This window comes from Aotus nancymaae, unplaced genomic scaffold, assembly GCF_030222135.1.
Source record: "Aotus nancymaae isolate 86718 unplaced genomic scaffold, 86718_ANA_hifiasm-v0.15.2.pri h1tg000028l, whole genome shotgun sequence".
In the NCBI taxonomy this organism is placed as follows: Eukaryota; Metazoa; Chordata; class Mammalia; order Primates; family Aotidae; genus Aotus; species Aotus nancymaae.
This window is the reverse complement of record NW_026988441.1, coordinates 13,807,551-13,827,191: the sequence shown is the minus strand read 5'-3', so window position 1 is coordinate 13,827,191 and position 19,641 is coordinate 13,807,551. Positions and strand designations below refer to the sequence as shown.

At 52.6% G+C, this 19,641-nt stretch overlaps 1 protein-coding gene across 2 annotated transcripts in view; it reads left to right on the top strand.

The window, feature by feature from the left end:
* The first annotated feature begins 2,242 nt into the window (after window positions 1-2,242).
* Window positions 2,243-19,641, top strand: part of MAP3K10 (mitogen-activated protein kinase kinase kinase 10) — a 21,607-nt gene continuing 4,208 nt past the window's right edge. For both annotated transcript variants that reach the window (XM_012461387.2, XM_064381310.1), the window contains exons 1-6: window positions 2,243-2,924; window positions 7,181-7,361; window positions 12,963-13,111; window positions 13,601-13,776; window positions 14,389-14,635; window positions 16,355-16,471. In XM_012461387.2, coding sequence (XP_012316810.2) covers window positions 2,243-2,924; window positions 7,181-7,361; window positions 12,963-13,111; window positions 13,601-13,776; window positions 14,389-14,635; window positions 16,355-16,471 — 1,552 coding nt within the window. The remainder of the gene's footprint in view (window positions 2,925-7,180; window positions 7,362-12,962; window positions 13,112-13,600; window positions 13,777-14,388; window positions 14,636-16,354; window positions 16,472-19,641) is intronic.

Below are 19,641 nucleotides of genomic sequence, written 5' to 3'. Positions count from 1 at the left end.
TCATGTGGTCAGGAGTTCAAGATCATCCTGGCTAACACAGTGAAACCCCATCTCTACTGAAAATACAAAAATTAGCTGGGCATGGAGGCACGTGCCTGTAGTCCTAGCTACTGGGGTGGGCGAGAGAATCGCTTGAACCTGGGAGGCAGGAGAATCGCTTGGACCTGGGAGGCGGGAGAATCGCTTGAACCTGGGAGGCGGGAGAATCGCTTGAACCTGGGAGGCGGGAGAATCGCTTGGACCTGGGAGGCGGGAGAATCGCTTGAACCTGGGAGGCGGGAGAATCGCTTGAACCTGGTAGCAGGTGAATCACTTGAACCTGGGAGGTGGAGGTTGCAGTGAGCCAAGGTGGCCCCACTGCACTCCAGCCTGGGTGACAGAGCGAGACTCATTCTTAAAAAAAAAAAAAAAAAATCCCAGTCATAAATGAGTAAAAACAATGAAGTCCCAGTGAGTGAACTGAAAAAAGCATGTACAAAACATCCTGGGAGAAAATTATGCCTATGTCTTGCCCTGTTGTCCAGGCTGGAGTGCAGTGGTGTGAGCTCAGCTCACTGCAATCTCTACCTTCTGGGTTCAAGCGATTCTCCTGCCTCAGCCTCCCTAGTAGCTGGGATTACTGGCGCGTACCACCATGCTCGGCTTTTTTTTTTTTTTTTTTTTTTTTCTGGTGGAGATGGGGTTTCACCATGTTGGCCAGACTGGTCTCGAACTCCTGACCTCGTGATGCGCCCTCCTCGGCCTCCCAAAGTGCTGAGCTATCAGGCAGGAGCCATCGCACCCGGCCTGGGTTGTTAATTTTTAAAACTGCCTTTCATTCTTGCTTTGCCATTTATAGTTCTGTAGCCTTGCACAAATGACTTCACTTCTCTATGAGTCATCTGTAAAATGGGGCTCTTTGTGAAGACTTAACGATACCACGTGTACAAAGCACTTAACACAACATGCACATTAAGCTCCCCAGACCGAAACTCCTATAAAATAGGGATGGGGGATTCTCGAGAGCAGGAGTTCTGACTTCAGCAGAGGAACCCAGAGCTGATGGAGAAAGCAGATGTGGCTGTGACATCCCCAGGGACAGTAAACACATCCTTCCAGCCCCGTCTTCCCCGCAGGGTCCAGCTACCAGCCTGACCCCTAGCTTCCTGGAGCCACTAGCCAACGCCGGCAGCCAGCGGTTTGGGTGCCGCCCCCTGCAGCACGAGTCCCCAGGCGGACTACATTTCCCGGCTTGCATCTCGGCTCGGGGCCCGCGGGGCAGTCCTGCCTCAGGGACCGGGTCCAGGCGGCGTTTGCAGGCTCCAGGCAGTTCCAGGCTCCGGGCAGTCACCGTCATGCATGCAGCTCCTATTTTTCGCGTTGCTAAACGCGTTCGTTGCGATCCACCCAACCCTGGGCAGCGGCCCCCGCAGGGTCTGTGAGGAGCGCTTCCCCCCGCCCCGGGCACCCACTACGCCGCATCGGAAGGAGGGGCCGAGGCCGGGCTCATCTCTTCGGGAGGACTCCCTCGACCCCACGGGGTGTCCACTGCGGCCCGAGGCTGGCAGCGGTTCTCTGCCGGGGGGCGCTAAGGGCTGGGCCCCGGAGCCGCGCAGCCCGAGACTACAACTCCCAGGCGGCACCGCGGCGGCGTCGACCATACGTCACTCGGGCCCCGCCGGCGGCCCCGGGAAGCCTCACGGGCGGGGGTAGGGGCTGGGGCCGACCGGGAGGCCGGTGCCAAGAATGGGGGCTGCCCGACCGCCTAGCGCGTGAGGAGGCCGAGGGGCGCGCCACCCCGGCCCGGGGCGGCCGCCCCCGGGGCCCCGCCACCCCCGCCTGGCCCGGCGGTCGTGGTCCGGGATGCGGAGCCGGGGGCCGCCGGTGGAGCTGCGCGGGGTGAGCGGCGCGGGGAACCGGGACTGCCTGCCGCCCTCGCCCTCGTCTCCCACCGGCGGACCCCGGTGGCCATTCGAGTGTCGCGCGGCCAGGCCCTCTTAGCGCCCTGCCGTTTGGAGGGCACAGGTGAACCTGCTGCCTCACTCCCACCCTGCCCCGCCCGGACAGCCGAATCGGAGTGGACGAGCCTGCCCTTTGAAAGGGTTTTTTTTCTTGCTTCTGCGGAGGGCGTCCCAGCCATGGCCCCCAGGAACCCCCTAGACCCCACAGGGACTGCCCTCCATCCCGGCCGCCAGGGTCCGCCCTCTGCATCCCGCGGGCAGCCGGTGTGAAGCGGCCACCCGCAGCCCCCGGCCCCTCCCCCATGGAGGAGGAGGAGGGGGCGGCAGCCAAGGAGTGGGGCACGACCCCCGCGGGGCCCGTCTGGACCGCGGTATTCGACTACGAGGCGGCGGGCGACGAGGAGCTGACCCTGCGGAGGGGCGATCGCGTCCAGGTGCTTTCCCAAGACTGTGCGGTCTCCGGCGACGAGGGCTGGTGGACCGGGCAGCTCCCCAGCGGTCGCGTGGGCGTCTTCCCCAGCAACTACGTGGCCCCCGGCGCCCCCGCTGCACCCGCGGGCCTCAAGCTGCCCCAGGAGATCCCCTTCCACGAGCTGCAGCTAGAAGAAATCATCGGTGTGGGGGGCTTTGGCAAGGTCTATCGGGCCCTGTGGCGTGGTGAGGAGGTGGCCGTCAAGGCCGCCCGGCTGGACCCTGAGAAGGACCCGGCAGTGACAGCAGAACAGGTGTGCCAGGAAGCCCGGCTCTTTGGAGCCCTGCAGCACCCCAACATCATTGCCCTTAGGGGTGCCTGCCTCAAACCCCCACACCTCTGCCTGGTGATGGAGTATGCCCGGGGTGGCGCACTGAGCAGGGTGCTGGCAGGCCGCCGGGTGCCACCTCACGTGCTGGTCAACTGGGCTGTGCAGGTGGCCCGGGGCATGAACTACCTACACAGTGATGCCCCTGTGCCCATCATCCACCGTGACCTCAAGTCCATCAACAGTAAGTGGTGTCCTCTCCCCAAAATTCCTTCCACAGAACCTCACGAGGCCATGCCTAGGTGGCGGGAAACAGGTTGAGGGAAACAGGTTGAGGGACACCAGATGACACTGTGCCTGGGGCGAGAAGGGGGCAGCAGTATGATACCTTCAGGGTGAAGGTGAGGTAGGCCTTGCCCACCTTAAGGGAGAAAAAGGAGGTTCAGAAAGGTTGAAGGACTTAACTGCCTCCCAGGCTGCAGAGTCACAGTTGCTCAGTAAACATATATCCATGAACACCTGCGTGAACAGCACAGATGCAGTGCCTGCCTTCAAGGTGCTCACCATCTAGCCATGCTGCCAGAGTCTGCCAGGCAGAGACAAAAAGAGCCTACCCCGTCTGAAGCCAGTGTCTCAACCCCGGCACTGTTGGCACTTGAGGCCGGATCATTGTTATAGGAGCTGTCCTGTGAATTGAAAAGTTGCTTAGCAGCATCTTTGGCCTCTTCCCGCTAGATGCCATTAACATTCCCTGCCCCCATCCCCAGCTATGACAACCAAAAATGTCTCTGGGCATTGCAAATGTCCCCTGGGGGCAGAATCACCCCCAGTTGAGAACCATTTCTTGGAGTCGTCATAGGCCCAGCTGGCCAAGGCAAACTGGAAAAGATGAGGGAGGAATTGAATGGATGTGGCTTGTATAAAAGCTTCCAGGCTGCCTGTCAGGTTCTCCAAAGTTGATTGGTTGGTTGAATAAATAATGGGGCCAGGCAGAAGGGAACGTTCTACAGGACTCATATCTAGAATCTAGATCAAGGAGCTTCGTGTGGCATCAGCGAATATTAATTGAGCACCTATTAAGCAGAAGCCTAACTGGGACTAAGACAGCCATGGTTTCTGCCCTGACAGTACTCATGGGCTAGTAATTTCATTCATTCATTCCACAGATATTTCCAGAGTGCTGTGCCAGGCCCTGTCCCAGGGATACAGCAAGGAAAAAATCTTACATTCCTGGCTCTCCCATTCGTGCTCTGCCCCATCTCACTCCCTATCATTTTTTCATTCATTTGTTCATTCTTCCATTTGATGTTTACCAGGCCAGATCATGTGCTAAGCAAAGGCACCAGGAGTGGAGGAGACTCATGTCCCCAGCCCTCACATCACTCACTTAAGCCCTGAAATATGAGGGTGCCCCCTTTGCTCTCAATGCCCACATCTTATCCTGATTTTTGTCACTTCTACATCTTGAAATTTATTTTAATCCATCCCACTATTTTTATATATGTATTGCTGTCCCCCCACCCATAGCAATGGTAAGCCCCTAGAATAGAGGGACTGCATCTTTCTTGCCTTCCAAGCCTAACGTTTGTATATCAACAGAGAGCTTGGCTGGGCGTGGTGGCTCATGCATATAATCCCAGCACTTTGGGAGGCCGAGGTGGGTGTCTCACCTGAGGTCAGAAATTTGAGACCAGCCTGACCAATATGGTGAAACCCCCATCTCTACTAAAAATACAAAAAGTAGCTGGGCGTGGTGGCATGCATCTGTAATCCCAGCTACTCAGAGGCTGAGACAGGAGAATTGCTTCAACCCAGGAGGTTGCAGTGAGCCGAGATCACACCACTGCACTCCAGCCTGGGTGACAGAGCAAGACTCCATCTCAAAAAAAAAAGAGCTAACACATGCCCACATGTGTCAGGACTGGTGCCACATCTGGGGAACTGATGCTTATGCCCCAGCACCTCTGAAAGGTTGGGTAAATGGAGGCAGGGCCACCCAGCATGTTCCTTTTGAAGGCTGGGGCTCCTTCTCAGCCCTTCCTCACCCCTGCTGATTGACAGCACACCCCATAGCCCCAGGGTTATTGTAGCCAGTACTTTCTAGCCAAAGGGTCAGTGGGCCTCTTATGGGCAGGGCTTCCTCCTGGGGTGATGGGTCTGCTCTGTGCCAGAGAGAGAGGACACAGCGCCTCCACAGCACTGCTTCCCCACTCATCCTACCCTAAGGAGCTTCTCATCTGCCATTATTCATGCATTGGTTAATTCCACCAGTAATTCTTTTTTTTTTTTTTTTTTTTTGAGATGGAGTCTCACTCTGTTACCCAGTCTGGAGTGTAGTCGTGCGGGTCTTGGCTCACTGCAACCTCCATGTCCTGGGTTCAATGATTATCCTGCCTCAGCATCCCGAGTAACTAGGATTACAGGCACCCACCACCACGCCCAGCTAATTTTCGTATTTTTAGTAGAGAGGGGGTTTCACCATGTTGGCCAGGCTCTTCTCAAACTCCTGACCTCATGATCCGCCCCCCTCAGCCTCCCAAAGTGCTGGGATTACAGGTGTGAGCCACTGCACCTGGCCAATAACAGCTAACACTTTCAAAGGCCCTATTGCATCAGGCAGTAAATTTTTACCACAATGCTAGAAGGTAAATTCTGTTACCAGCTCCATTTAATAGAGGAAAAGTCTGGGTGTGAAGATTAAAGTGTTGAAGGTTATGCAGCTAGGAAGAAGCAGAGCTGAGATTCAGACCCAGGCAGTACACTGAATACTTTGGGGCCTCCGTGTGATAGAAGGTAGTAAATAACCCCAGCAGTTAAGAGATTGGGCTCTGATTACAAAACTAGTTCAAGCCTTTGTCCTGCCATCTTCTAGCCATGTGATCTCTTAGCCAAGTGGCTTCTGAGCCTCTGCTGGCTGGTCTAGAAAAATGGGTTGTAGCTGGGTGCAATGGTTTACTCCTATAATCCCAGCACTTTGGGAGGCCAAGGCTGGAGGATTGCTTGAGCCCAGGAGTTTGAGGCTACAGCAAGCCATAATCACGCCGCTGCACTCTAGCTTAGTAACGGAAAAAGACCCTGTTCCTTTATTTATTTATTTTTTTCATTAAGACGAGTCTCACTCTGTCACCCAGGCTGGAGTACAGTGGCGCAATCTCGGCTCACTGCAATCTCCACCTCCTGGGTTCAAGTGATCCTCTCACCTCAGCCTCCCAAGTGGCTGGGACTACAGGCACCCACCACCACACCTGGCTAATTTTTGCATTTTTAGTAGAGACAGGGTTTCACCATGTTGGCCGCGCTGGTCTCGATCTCCTGATCTCAAATGATCCACCCACCTCAGCCTCCCAAAGTGCTAGGAGGCTACTGTGCCTGGCCAACCCTGGTCTCCTTAAAAAGGGAGGGGTGGTTTGTGAGTCAATTCATATAAAGAGCTTAGCATAGTGCAGGCACTAGCCGTGATCCTCATCGCTGTTAGTGACAACTTACTTACAGGCAGTAAGGAAGCTGGAACAATCCAGTATGTTTGCGGAATACATCAGTCAGATTTTGTCACAATAATGCCATGTAAGAAGCTACCCCCAAAACTCAGCATCTTAAAAACAACTGTTGTTGATTACTGCTTGTGCATTTGCAGGCCAGCTGGAGGGTGAACTGTTGGACACTGGGCTCGGCTGGAGAGGCCTTGTTCCAAGTAGCTCTCATCTTCTTGGACAAGGCAGACTAGCTGAGGCATGTTGTCATGGTGATGGCAGAAGTACAAGAGGGCCAGCAGACGTGCGAGGCCGGGGCTTGGAATTGACCCTGTCGTTCTTAGCCAAAGCAAGTCATGCGGCTGAGCCAGAGTCAGGGTGCAGGAACACACTCTGCCTTTTTCTTTTCTTTTGAGATGGAGTCTCACTCTGTCACCCAGGCTGGAGTGCAGTGGCATGATCTCGGCTCACTGCAACCTCTGCCTCCCAGGTTGAAGCAGTTCTCATGCCTCAGCCTCCCTGTTGCCCAGGCTGGAGTGCAGTGGTGAGAACATGGCTCATTGCACCCTCAACCTCCCAGTCTCAAGTGATCCTCCCAACACAGCCTCCCAAGTAGCTGGGACTGTTGTCACACACCCCCATGCCCAGCTATTTTTTTTTTTATTTTTTGTAGAGATGGGGTCTTGCTATGTTGCACAGGCTGGTCTTGAACTCCTGGGCTCAAGTGACCCACCTCAGCCTTGGCTGTTGGTTCTTGACCATTCATGGTGCTCCGCAGAGCCCAGGACAAAGTCAGGAGGGCAGAGGATGCAGAAGGAGCTCCCTCCTCCCTCGTGGGAGCCTGGGACAGGGATTAGACCTGGGTGGAGGGGCTTGTGGATATTCCAGGCCAGGAAAGGAGCTGCCACAGAGTGGGGCAGCCTGAGGCAGTGAGAGGAGAAATGTGTTTCCAGCTGAGGCAGCAGGCCAGGACACTTGGGTCTGCAGCACAGCAGGTCTAAGGTGACCCACCTTTCTTCCCACCCCACAGTCCTGATCCTCGAGGCCATCGAGAACCACAACCTCGCAGACACGGTGCTCAAGATCACGGACTTTGGCCTCGCCCGTGAGTGGCACAAGACCACCAAGATGAGCGCCGCGGGGACCTACGCCTGGATGGCGCCGGAGGTTATCCGTCTCTCCCTCTTCTCCAAAAGCAGTGATGTCTGGAGGTGCTAAAAGGCGCGGCCGGGTTGGCCTCTGCGGAGTGAGGGAGGGAGGAAGGGGTGAGGGCAGAGAGGGAGGGAGGAAGGGGTGAGGGCAGAGTGGGAGGGAGGGTCTCCTGCTGAAGCCAGGACCTGGGTCTGGCAGAGGGGCCTGCCGGCAAGGTCAGGCCACCAGACAAGTGCCAGTTACCTGTTCAGCTAGCACAAGTGGCAATTGGAGGGCACATTGGATTAGAATAAAAAATTCATAAGATCTAGAGTCAGGGCTGGGTGTGGTGGATCATGCCTGTAATCCCAGCACTTTGGAAAACTGAGGCTGGCAGATCACGAGGTCGGGAGTTTGAGACCAGCCTGACCAACATGGTGAAACCCTGGCTTTACTAAAAATATAAAAATTAGCTGGGCATGGTAGTGCATGCCTGTAATCCCAGCTACTGAGGAGGCTGAGGCAGGAAAATCAGTTGAACCCAGGGGGTGGAGGTTGCAGTGAGCCGAGATCATGGCACTGCACTCCAGCCTGAGTGACAGAGGAAGACTGTCTCCAAAAAAGAAAAAATTTAAAAAGACCTAGAGATAGCATGTGGATGCCAGCTCTGAAAGTCCCCTCAGACATGAGCCAGTGCACCGTCCCATCTGTCAGACAGGAAAATGATGAATTCACTCATTAATTCATCTAACTTTACCAGGTTCTAGGGATATAGCAGCGAACAAAAATAGATGCAATCCCTGCCCTCAGGAAGTAAATAAATACACGAGAAGCTCTTTTTTAAAAAGCTGTTTTTAAGAAAATTATAATTTTTAAAGATAATTAAGTACACCAGAAAAAAAAAGTGTTAGTACGAAGTGCTCGGAGGTTGAAAGGAAGGTACTTTAATGACTGGAAGACTACTTTTGGGATGGGAATGCTTCTCTGAGCAGTCTGAGAAATGATACTTCATCTGAGTTCTGAGTGGCAAAAAGGAGCTAGCCACAAGAAGTTTGGGGGAAGAAGTGTCCCAGTCAGGGGGAGCAGCTACCCGAAAGGAGGGGCTGAGGTGAGCGTGGTGTGTTCCAGAAACAGCAACAAGGCCCACGTGGCTGCCACTGTGCCAGCAAGGAAGAGAGAGGAAGGAGATGATGTAGGAGAGTGAGCTGGAAGGCCCTGTGGGTGAGGGAGTGGCCTGCAGGTTTTATTCCAATGAAGTAGGAAGCCTTGAGGAGCCATGTCTGTGAATGGCGTGGTAGCTCACACCTGTAATCCCAGTACTTTGGGAGGCCAAGGTGGGAGGATCACTTGAGGCCAGGAATTTGAGACCCGCTTGGTCAACATAGGGAGACCCCATCTGTATGAAAAAGAAATTTTTTAATTAATTTTTTTAAAAGGAAGTAAATAAAAACTTCTTTGGGGGCCAAGTGCAGTGGCTCACACCTGTAATCCCAGCACTTTGGGAGGCTGAGGTGGGTGGATCTCTTAAGGCCAGGAGTTTGAGACCAGCCTGGTCAACATGGTGAAATCCCATCTCTACTAAAAATACAAAAATTCAGCCAGCACATTGGCTCATGCCTGTAATCCTGGCACTTTGGGAGGCCAAGGTGGGTGGATCACAAGGTCAGGAGATCAAGATCATCCTGGCCAATATGTGAAACCGAATCTCTATTTAAAATACAAAAATTAGCCAGGCGTGGGAGCGCACATCTGTAATCTCAGCTACTCAGGAGGCTGAGGCAGAAGAATTGCTTGAACCCATGTGCCATGGTGGTGTGTTGCACTCATCAACCTGTAAGTGAGCCATAATGGTGCTACTGCACTCCAGCCTGGGTGACAGAGTGAGATTCCATCTCAAGAAAGAGAGACAGAGGTTGGGTGCGGTGGCTCATGCCTGTAATCCCAGCAGTTTGGGAAGCCGAGACAGGCAGATCACCTGAGGTTAGGAGTTCGAGACCAGCCTGGCCAACGTGGTAAAACCCCGTCTCTTAAAAAAAAAAAAAAAAAAAAAAAAGGAAAAAAGGAAAGGAAGAAGGAAGGGAAGGAAGGGAGGGAAGGGAAGGAAGGACCCCATCTCTACTAAAAATACAAAAATTAGCCGGGCGTGGTGGCAGGTGCCTGTAGTCCCAGCTACTAAGGAGACTGAGGCAGGAGAATCGCTTGACTGCAGGAGGCGGAAGTTGCAGTGAGCCGAGATGGCACCACTGAACCCCAGCTTGGACGACAGAGTGAGACTCTGTCTCAAAAATAATAATAATGCTCCTTTGGCTGTTAGGTAGAGACAGCTAATGATGGGACTGTTGCTGTCACCAGTGAGAGTTGATGGAGGCCGTGGAAACTTTCAACCCAGAGTTTTCTGTTTGGTTGGAGCCAAACCTGGGTCTCCCCATTTACTGTTCCCGTCAATTCCCAGCCAAGGCGCCAGATTGTCCGAGCAGCAAATTAATGGGTATGGGACAGAGACAGATCAGACAGGAAGTCCCCAGCTCAGCCTAGAGCAGAGTAGCCCTTTGGGAAAAGTTCCAAATGGCTTTACATCAGGCATTCATTTATGCGATCACTTTTTTTTTTTGGAGACAGAGTCTCACTTGGTCACTCAGGCTGGAGTGCAATGATATAATCTTGGCTTACTGCAACTCCGCCTCCCGGGTTCAAGCAATTCTCCTACCTCAGCCTCACAAGTAGCTGAGATTATAGGCATGCACCAGCTACTTTTTATATTTTTAGTGGAGACAGGGCTTCACCCTATTGGCTAGGCTTGTTTTGAACTCCTGACCTCAGGTGATCCACCTGCCTCAGCCTCCCAAAGTGCTGGGATTACAGGTGTGAGTTAGTCATGCCCGGCCGGGCAGGCTAATTCTTTGTGTCCTGTACTTATCAGGATGCAGGGTATCCATACCTCCCAGCCACCAAACTTCAGTGGTACTCCCAGTCATTACAACAATCCAAATATCGCCGTAGGTTTCCAGGGACATGGCGGAGTGGGGAGGATCATGCCACCCTCCAGTTAAAAACACTGGTTTCCCCCACCTTGTACGGTCTCCATTCTCAAGTTTACTTCATGATCCAAAATGACTGCTCAAGCTCCAGTTTTTTTTTTTTTTTTTAAACAAGGTCTTGCTCTGTCACCTTGGGGGAGTGCAGTGATGCCATCACACCTCATTGCAGCCTCAACCTCCTGGGCTCAAGGGATCTTCCCACCTCAGCCTCTCTAGTAGCTGGGACTGCAGGCGTGCCACCACGCCAGGCTAATTTTTTGTAGAGACGAGGTCTCACTTTGTTTCCTAGTCTGGTCTCAATCTCTTGGGCTCAAGAGGTCTTCCTGCCTTGGCCTCCCAAAGTGCTGAGATTACAGACATTAGCCACTGTGCCCGGCTCTAGACTTCAGCTTTTTCTTTTTTTTTTTTTTTTAGCTCTAAAGTCTGAGTTACATGTACAGAATGTGCAGGTTTGTTAGAGGTATATATGTGCCATGGTGCTTTGCTGCACCCATCAACCCGTCATCTAGATTTTAAGCCCTGTGTGCGTTAGGTGTTTGTCATAAGTCTCTCCCTCCCCTTGCCCCCAGCCCCTATTCCAGTTTTTATGTCTACATTCCAATCATAGGAAGGTGAAAAGAGGAAAGGGGTACTCCTTCTTTTATTTTATTTTATTTTATTTTTTTTGAGATAGAGTCTCACTCTGTTGCCCAGGCTGGAGTGCAGTGGTGTGATCTTGGCTCACTACAACCTCTGCCTCCTGGGTTCAAGTGATTCTCCTGCCTCAGCCTCCTGAGTAGCTGGGATTATAGGCATGCGCCACCATGCCCAGCTAATTTTTTTGTATTTTTAGTAGAGACAGGGTTTCGCTATATTAGTCTGGTCTTGAACTCCTGACCTCATGATCTGCCTGCCTCAGCCTCCCAAAGTGCTGGGATTACAGGCATGAGCCACTACACCCGTCCAGGGCATACCTTCTTTTTAAGGACGCTTCCCAGAAGCTAATCGCCTACTACACACCCTCCTACGTCTCATGCACCAGAACTGTGGTCATGTGGACATGCTTAGCTGCAAAGGAGAATGGAAAACTCATGCAGGCAGCATGTGGCCAGCTCCACTTCACCAGCACTGTCACTGAAGAATGGGAGGCTGTCAGTTGCATGGGGGCAGTGATTTGTGTCTATCTCTTCTAGTGTCTAGAATGGTGCTTGGCGCACAGTAGGCACTTAACGAGTATATGTTGAATGGGCTGGACACAGTGGTTCATGCCTGTAATCCCAGCACTTTGGGAGGCCAAGGCAGGCGGATCACCTGAGGTCAGGAGTCCAAGACCAGCCTAACATAGTGAAACCCTGTCTCTACTAAAAGTACAGAAATTAGCCAGGGTAGTGGTGTGTGCTTGTAATCCCAGCTACTTGGGAGGCTGAGGCACAAGAATCACTTGAACCCGGGAGGCAGAGGTTGCAGGGAGCCGAGATCGCACCACTGCACTCCAGCCTGGGCAACAGAAACTCTTGTCTCAAGCAAAAAAAAAAGGTATATGTTGAATGAATGGATGAGTGGATGATGGAGGAGACCAGGGATCTACTCCAGGATAGGCACCACACAGAATGGCCATCAGGACCTGGGAGGATGCAGAGTTTGCAGGGGAAGATAGCCTTGCAGGTGACCACAGCACAGTGACGCATGCTCTGGAACCTTGGAGCCACTGAGGGCACTGTCCTGGGCAGCAGGCAGACCCAAATCCGAGTGGCTCCACCACTCACTAGCTGTGTGACCTCAGGCAAGCCCCTTAACCTCTCTGAGCCTGTACCTGCTCATCAGATAAAGCAGGGGTCATACCAAATTACAGGGCTGTTGTGAGGATTACCGAGTGCCTTGCACAGTGCCTGGCCTGCAGTGCGTGCTTTATAAATGTTAAATAGTGTTAACTGGTTTTTAGAGGTAAGTGCTTCGTGTTCTGTGGGAACATAGAGGAGGGGCCTCTAATATAGCTTTGGAGGCTGTGGAATCAAGGAAGGCTTCCTGGCAAAGGGGGCAACCTGAGTTGAGACTTGAGGAACAAATAGTTACACAAGGGAAGAGTGTGTTCCACAAAGGGAACAGCATGTGCAAAGGCCAGAGGTCAGAAGAACAGGGCCTGTTCAGTATTCAGTGTGGCTGAAAGATGAAGTCAGGGTTAGAATGGGCTGATGGTGTTGAGAGGTGAGGCTGCAGGGGTCATCAAAGGCCAGAGTCAAGAAGGATGGATATAGGCCAGGTGCAGAGGCTCATGCCTATAATCCGAGCACTTTGGGAGGCCAAGGCAGGAGGATCACTTGAGCCTAGGAGTTTGAGACCAGCCTGGGCAATATAGTGAGACTTCCAGGTCTACAAAAATAAAAGTAAGAAGGATGGATTTGCCCAGTAGGAACATGGGACCTGAAGGTTTTCAGGCAGGGGCGAGGGAAGAGAGGCCGAACAAAGGAGAGATATCAGACAGCTCAGCCCACCCCATCTATTGGAGAATAAGGCCATGGAGGTCAAAGCAAGTTCTTGTGACCTCATTGGCCAGGGGTGGGTGTTGGGGTGAGGGCAGCCCTACATGGGACTGAGGGCAGGGCTGAGTATAGGTGAGGATTGGGGTGGGCTGTGACATCACCCCTTCCTCTCCCCTGCCTGCAGCTTTGGGGTGCTGCTGTGGGAGCTGCTGACGGGGGAGGTCCCCTACCGTGAGATCGACGCCTTGGCCGTGGCGTATGGCGTGGCTATGAATAAGCTGACGCTGCCCATTCCCTCCACGTGCCCTGAGCCCTTTGCCCGTCTCCTGGAAGGTGAGCTGGGGCCCCATGGAGAGGGTTGGCTCAGCTTGGAGTGGCAGGGACCCTTGGGCCCAGACCTCGCCCCTTCACACCCATCCATACCAGTGGGCCCAGGAGTGAGGGAGAAGGGGCTGGAACCCACTGGACTCTAAACAGTCTCCCCATGGCTGGCTCCATTCCCCCACCCCTGACCCCTTGTTTTAGCCAGGCCCAGAGCTCTCCAAGACAATCTGTTAGGACTCCTTGGCCCTGGGATTCTGCAGTGATCCTGATTCTACCACCGGCCCCTCCTTAGGGTACAGGTCCTGGGGTTTCTCTCCCAGCGTTTCGCTGAGTGGAATTGACCAGGAGCTTGGCTTTGAATCCCTTCCCCTCAGCTCCAGAGAAGCTGTTTGTCTTCAGTCCGCAGAAATTCTGCCTTCCTCTGCGCAGGCTGAGTCCCCACAGCATGACCACTGACACCCCTACCCCACACCACTGTCCTTCCTCCTCCCACCCTAGAATGCTGGGACCCAGACCCCCACGGGCGGCCAGATTTTGGCAGCATCTTGAAGCAGCTTGAAGTCATCGAACAGTCAGCCCTGTTCCAGATGCCACTGGAGTCCTTCCACTCGCTGCAGGAAGACTGGAAGCTGGAGATTCAGCACATGTTTGATGACCTTCGGACCAAGGAGAAGGTGAAGGCAGGGGGCGAGGTGGGAAAGATGGAGCAAGACCCCTGAGTTCTGATGCCTTGGGCTGCTCAGAGACCCTTCCCCTGAACCCCAGCCTTTGGGTCCATGCAGGGTCAAGGGAGCCTTTTTTGCATATTAAGAAAAGACAGCCTCCTGCTGGTGGATTAATAAGAAAAAGGCACCCTGTACTGAAGTACTTACAGGTGACATTGCATGATGTCTGGGGTTGGCTTTAAAATACTACAGCAGAAATGAAGAAAGGGCAAGAGGAGAGAAGGATGGGGATACAAGATTCACAAAGCATAGGTAATGGCTGAAGTTGGGTGATGGGTACTGGGGGGCGCTGTTCTCTGCTTTTGTGGATGTTTGAAGTTTTCTAAATGGAACCATTAAGAAAGAGAAAAGAGAAAGAAAAGGCACCCCTTTCTTTGGGCTAACAGTTCCCTTCCCTGGCACCCAGCTTGGCTAGCAAAGCACGAGTCCAGTGGTGAACCCAGTGTGCCCCACAGCAGAGTACCCTTGTGTGAGGCACCAACCAGACCCAGCAGCCCTGGGTCCCTCCCCAGGGAGCAGAGTGGCTAAGCCCCTCCCCCAGCCCCCGCCTCTCCTCCCCAGGAGCTTCGAAGCCGTGAGGAGGAGCTGCTGCGGGCGGCGCAGGAGCAGCGCTTCCAGGAGGAGCAGCTGCGGCGGCGGGAGCAGGAGCTGGCAGAGCGTGAGATGGACATCGTGGAGCGGGAGCTGCACCTGCTCATGTGCCAGCTGAGCCAGGAGAAGCCCCGGGTCCGCAAGCGCAAGGGCAACTTCAAGCGCAGCCGCCTGCTCAAGCTGCGGGAAGGCGGCAGCCACATCAGCCTGCCCTCCGGTACCCACCCGCGTCCCCAGAGCGCCCCTCAGGCTGCTGGGAGCAGCCCTGACCTAGGATTTCTCTCTTCCTTTTCTTTTCCAACTTGTTTTTATTGCCAAATGTATCACACATAGTCAATGATCAGCCCAGTGCAGTGGCGAGCACCTGTAGCACCAGCCTACTGGCGAGGCCAAGGTGAGGCCAGGAGTTTGAGACCAGCCTGGGCAACATAGACCCCAGATTTAAAAAAAAAAAAAAATTAGCTGGGCATGTTGGCATGTACTTATAGTCCTAGCTACTGGGGAGGCTGGGGTGGGAGGATCACTTGAGTCCAGGAGTTGAAGGCTGCAGTAAGCTGTGATTACACCACTGGATTCCAGTCTGTGCAGCAGAGCAAGACCCTATACCTAAAAGAAAAGGAAGGAAGGAGAGAGGGAGGGAGGGACGTGACCGAAAACATGTACAGCTAAATGAGTTACTCTAGTCACCCACCCTTGAAAGCAGAGAGAACCCCACAGCCATCCCAAGTGCTTTCCACTTGCCCTCCCAAACACAACCTCACACCACCCTCTAAGAGGAACATCTGTCTTGACATTTAGGATACTTTTGAACTTTTGTTCTCTCTTCAAAAATATCTTTAAATCTGGCCAGGTGCAGTGGCTCACGCCTGTAATCCCAGCACTTTGGGAGGGCAGAGAGGGTGGATCACTTGAGGCCAGGAGTTCTAGAGCAGCCTGGCCAGCATGGTGAAACCCCATTTCTACTAAAAATGCAAAAATTAGCCAGGTGTGATGGTGCACATGCCTGTAATCCCAGCACTTTGGGAGGCCGAGGCGGGTGGATCACGAGGTCAAGAGATCGAGACCATCCTGGTCAACATGGTGAAACCCCGTCTCTACTAAAAAAATACAAAAAAATTAGCTGGGCATGGTGGCGCATGCCTGTAATCCCAGCTACTCAGGAGGCTGAGGCAGGAGAATTGCCTGAACCCAGGAGGCGGAGGTTGCGGTGAGCCGAGATCGCGCCATTGCACTCCAGTCTGGGTAACAAGAGCGAAACTCCGTCTCAAAAAAAAAAAAAAAGAATCACTTGAACCCAGAAAACAGAGGTTGTAGTGAGCAGAGATTGCGCCACTGCACTTCAGCCTGGGTGACAGAGTAAGACTCTGTCACAAAATATATATTTATTTTTTTATGGCCAAGTGCAGTGGCTCACACCTGTAATCCCAGCACTTTGGGAGGCCAAGGTGGGTGGATCACTTGAGGTCAGAAGTTTGAGACCAGCCTGAACAACATGGAGAAACCTCCATATATATAAATATATACAATTTTAAAATTAGATAAATAAAGGTTAAATTCCAATTCCTTTATGGCACAAGCCACATTTCAAGTTCTCAGTTGCTACACGTGGCTACTGGCCGCCATGTTGGACACAGGCCTAGGTCCTTGGTCTGCTAGAGCTGCTGCACTTGTGCTTATTAAACCACATTTCCTTTGCTGAGCCTCACCCCAACTTGCTGATTCAGGGAGGGCCCAAAAATTTGCATTGACAAGACATTTTCAGCTGATGGTAATGCTGCTGGTCTGGGGCCCACACTCTGAGAACTACTGCATTAAGGAATGAAAAATGGCAGTGTTCCCCCCATTCTAGAATTCCTTCTCTGCTTCTACAGTGGAAACTTCCCTTTGGTTACCCGTGGAACCATTTGCTTAGGAAAGCTTCTCTTTCTTTCTGCAGGCTTTGAGCATAAGATCACAGTCCAGGCCTCTCCAACTCTGGATAAGCGGAAAGGATCCGACGGCGCCAGCCCCCCGGCAAGCCCCAGCATCATCCCCCGGCTGAGGGCCATTCGCCGTGAGTATCTCCCAAGGCCCTGACCAGTCAGTCGATCAGTCAGTCAACAAACATCTTTGAGCCTGATGTTTGTACCTGGCACCAAGCCAGAGTAACAGCAGGAAACAAGACAGACAAGGCCCTTTTCCTTATTCTTATCACAGGAAACAGAGTAAGCAAGTAAGTCAGTAAGCAGGATAATTTTTTTTTTTTTGAGATGGAGTCTCTGTCTCCCAGGCTGGAGTGCAGTGGTGCAATTCCAGTGATTCTCCTGCCTCAGCCTCCCGAGTAGCTGCAGTTACAGGTGCACACCACCACACCCAGCTAATTTTTTGTATTTTTAATAGAGTTAGGGGTTTCACCATGTTGGCCAGGCTGGTCTCCAATTTGTGACCTCAAGGGATCCACCCACCTCGGCCTCCCAAAGTGCTGGGATTAGAGGCGTGAACCACCGTGCCCGGCCACAGAATGACTTCTAGTAGTGATAAGTTCTTTAAAGGAACTCAGGGAAGGGAATAAAAGAGGAGGTGTATTAGTCAGAGTTCTTCAGAGAAACAGAATGATTAGCATTTTTTTTTTTTTTAGACAGAGTCTTGCTCTGTCACCCAGGATGGAGTACAATGGCACGATCTTGGCTCACTGCAACCTCCACCTCCCAGGTTCAAGCAGTTTTCCTGCCTCAGCCCTGCTACTAGCTGAGATTACAGGCATGCGCCACGAGGCCTGGCTAATTTTTTGTATTTTTAGTAGAAACAAGGCTTCACTATGTTGGCCAGGCTGGTCTTGAACTCCTGACCTCAGGTGATCCACCCACCTAGGCCTCCCAAAGTACTGGGATTACAAGCATGAGCCACCACACCCAGCTGCATATGTTTAGATATATAGAAAGAGATATATTGGCTGGGCACGGCGACTCATGCCTGTAATCCCAGCACTTTGGGAGGATGAGGTGGGAGTATTGGTTGAGCCCAGAAGTTCAACACCAGCCTGGGCAACAAAGTGAGACCCCATCTCTACTTAAAAACAAAAAAAAGTAGATGCGTTATAAGAGATTGGCACATGCAATTAGGGAGGCTGGGAAGTCCTGCAATCTGCCTTCTGCAAGCCTGGGAAAGCCAGTGATGTAGTTCCACATCAAGTCCAAAGACCTGGCCAGGCACAGTGGCTCACGCCTGTAATCCCAGCACTTTCGGAGGCTGAGGCAGGCAGATCACCTGAGGTCGAGAGTTCGAGACCAGCCTGACCAACATGGAGAAACACCATCTCTATTAAAAATACAGACTTAGGGCCGGGCGCGGTGGCTCACGCCTGTAATCCCAGCACTTTGGGAGGCCGAGGTGGGTGGATCACGAGGTCAAGAGATTGAGACCATCCTGGTCAACATGGTGAAACCCCGTCTCTACTAAAAATACAAAAATTAGCTGGGCATGGTGGTGCATGCCTGTAATCCCAGCTACTCAGGAGGCTGAGGCAGGAGAATTGCCTGAACCCAGGAGACGGAGGTTGCGGTGAGCCGAGATCACGCCATTGCACTCCAGCCTGGGTAACAAGAGCGAAACTCTGTCTCAGAAAAAAAAAAAATACAGAATTAGCTGGGCGTAGTGGTACATGCCTGTGATCCCAGCTACTTTTAACCAGCGGAGGGAACAGCAAAGGTAAAAGCTGGAGGTGGGAGCAGCATGGGCTGCTTGTTAGCCCGCTTGGTTGGAGCACAGTGAATGGGAGGAGGACGTAGGTTTTGCGGTCAGGGAGTTCACAGGGGTCAGATCAGGCAGAGGCCTAAGAGCAGGATAAGGAGTCTGGATTTTTTTTTTTTTCGTTTTTGTTTTTTTAAATTTTCATTTGACATCTTTGGTATGGATTTTGTGTTTTTAATTTTGATGTTTAGTTCTGGGGCACGTGTGCAGGACGTGCAGGTTTGGTATAGAGGTAAATGTGTGCCGTGGTAATTTGCTGCACCTATCAACCCATCACCTAGGTAGTAAGCCCAGGCGTTAGCTGTTTTTCCTAATATTCTCCCTCTCCTGCCCCCACGACAGGCACCAGTGTCTGTTGTTCCCCTCCCTGTGTTCATGTGATCTCACTGTTCACCTCACTTATAAGTGAGAACATGCAGTGTTTGGTTTTCTGTTGCTGCATTAGTTTGCTGAGGCTAATGGCTGCCAGCTCCATCCATGTCCCTGCAAAGGACATGATCTCATTCCTTTTTATAGCTGCATAGTATTCCATGGTGAGACGCTTTTGCTCTGTCTCCCAAGCTGGAGTGCAGTGGCTTGATCTCAGCCTCCTGAGTAGCTGGGACTGCAGGCCTGCACCACCAGGCCTGGCTAAGTTTTGTATTTTTAGTAGAGGTTTCACCATGTTGGCCAGGCTGGTCTCGAACTCCTGATCCTGACCCTCAAGTGATTCCTCCACCTCAGCCTCCCAAAGTGCTGGGATTCTAGGTGAAACCTACTGCACCTGGCCTGGTATGGATTTTCCTTTTGTTTTTTTGTTTTTCTGAGATGAAATCTTGCTCTGTTGCCAGGATGGAGTACAGTGGGCAGTCTTGGCTCACTGCAACCTCCACCTCCTGGGTTCAAGCAATTCTCCTGCCTCAGCCTCTCAAGTAGTTGGGATTACAGGCACATGCCACCACGCCCGGCTAATTTTTGTAATTGTAGTAGAGACAGGGTTTCTTCATGTTGGCCAGGATGGTCTTGATCTCTTGACCTTGTGATCTGCCTACCTTGACCTCCCAAAGTGCTGGGATTACAAGCATGAGCCGCCAGGCCTGGGCTATGGATTTTCTTTTAGCGGCTCTGGGACAGCCCCCAGAGCCATGTGAGCAAGGCACTGAAGGAATCGAATTGACCTTTTCCCTCTGGCTGCTATAAGAAATAAAGGTGGAGAGAGCAGTGAGATGTTGGAGGCCAGACCAGGGTGGGGGGACTTGGAAGGGACACATGTCCACCATCGAGGCGATATGGCAGAGATACGGTTGTCGGAGTTTGCTGGTGGGCTGAAGGGTGAAAGGCTACTTCCCAAGTTCCAATCCCTCATTTACCCCAGCACTGTCCCCACCCACAGCCCCCCTGCCCTCTGTCCGGGCAACTGCTCTGTATCAGGCCCAGGAGGTCAGTCCTGCAGGGGACACACAGATAAATACCCATACCATGGCAGCAAGCAGTGGCACCAGATAGGTCTAGTGC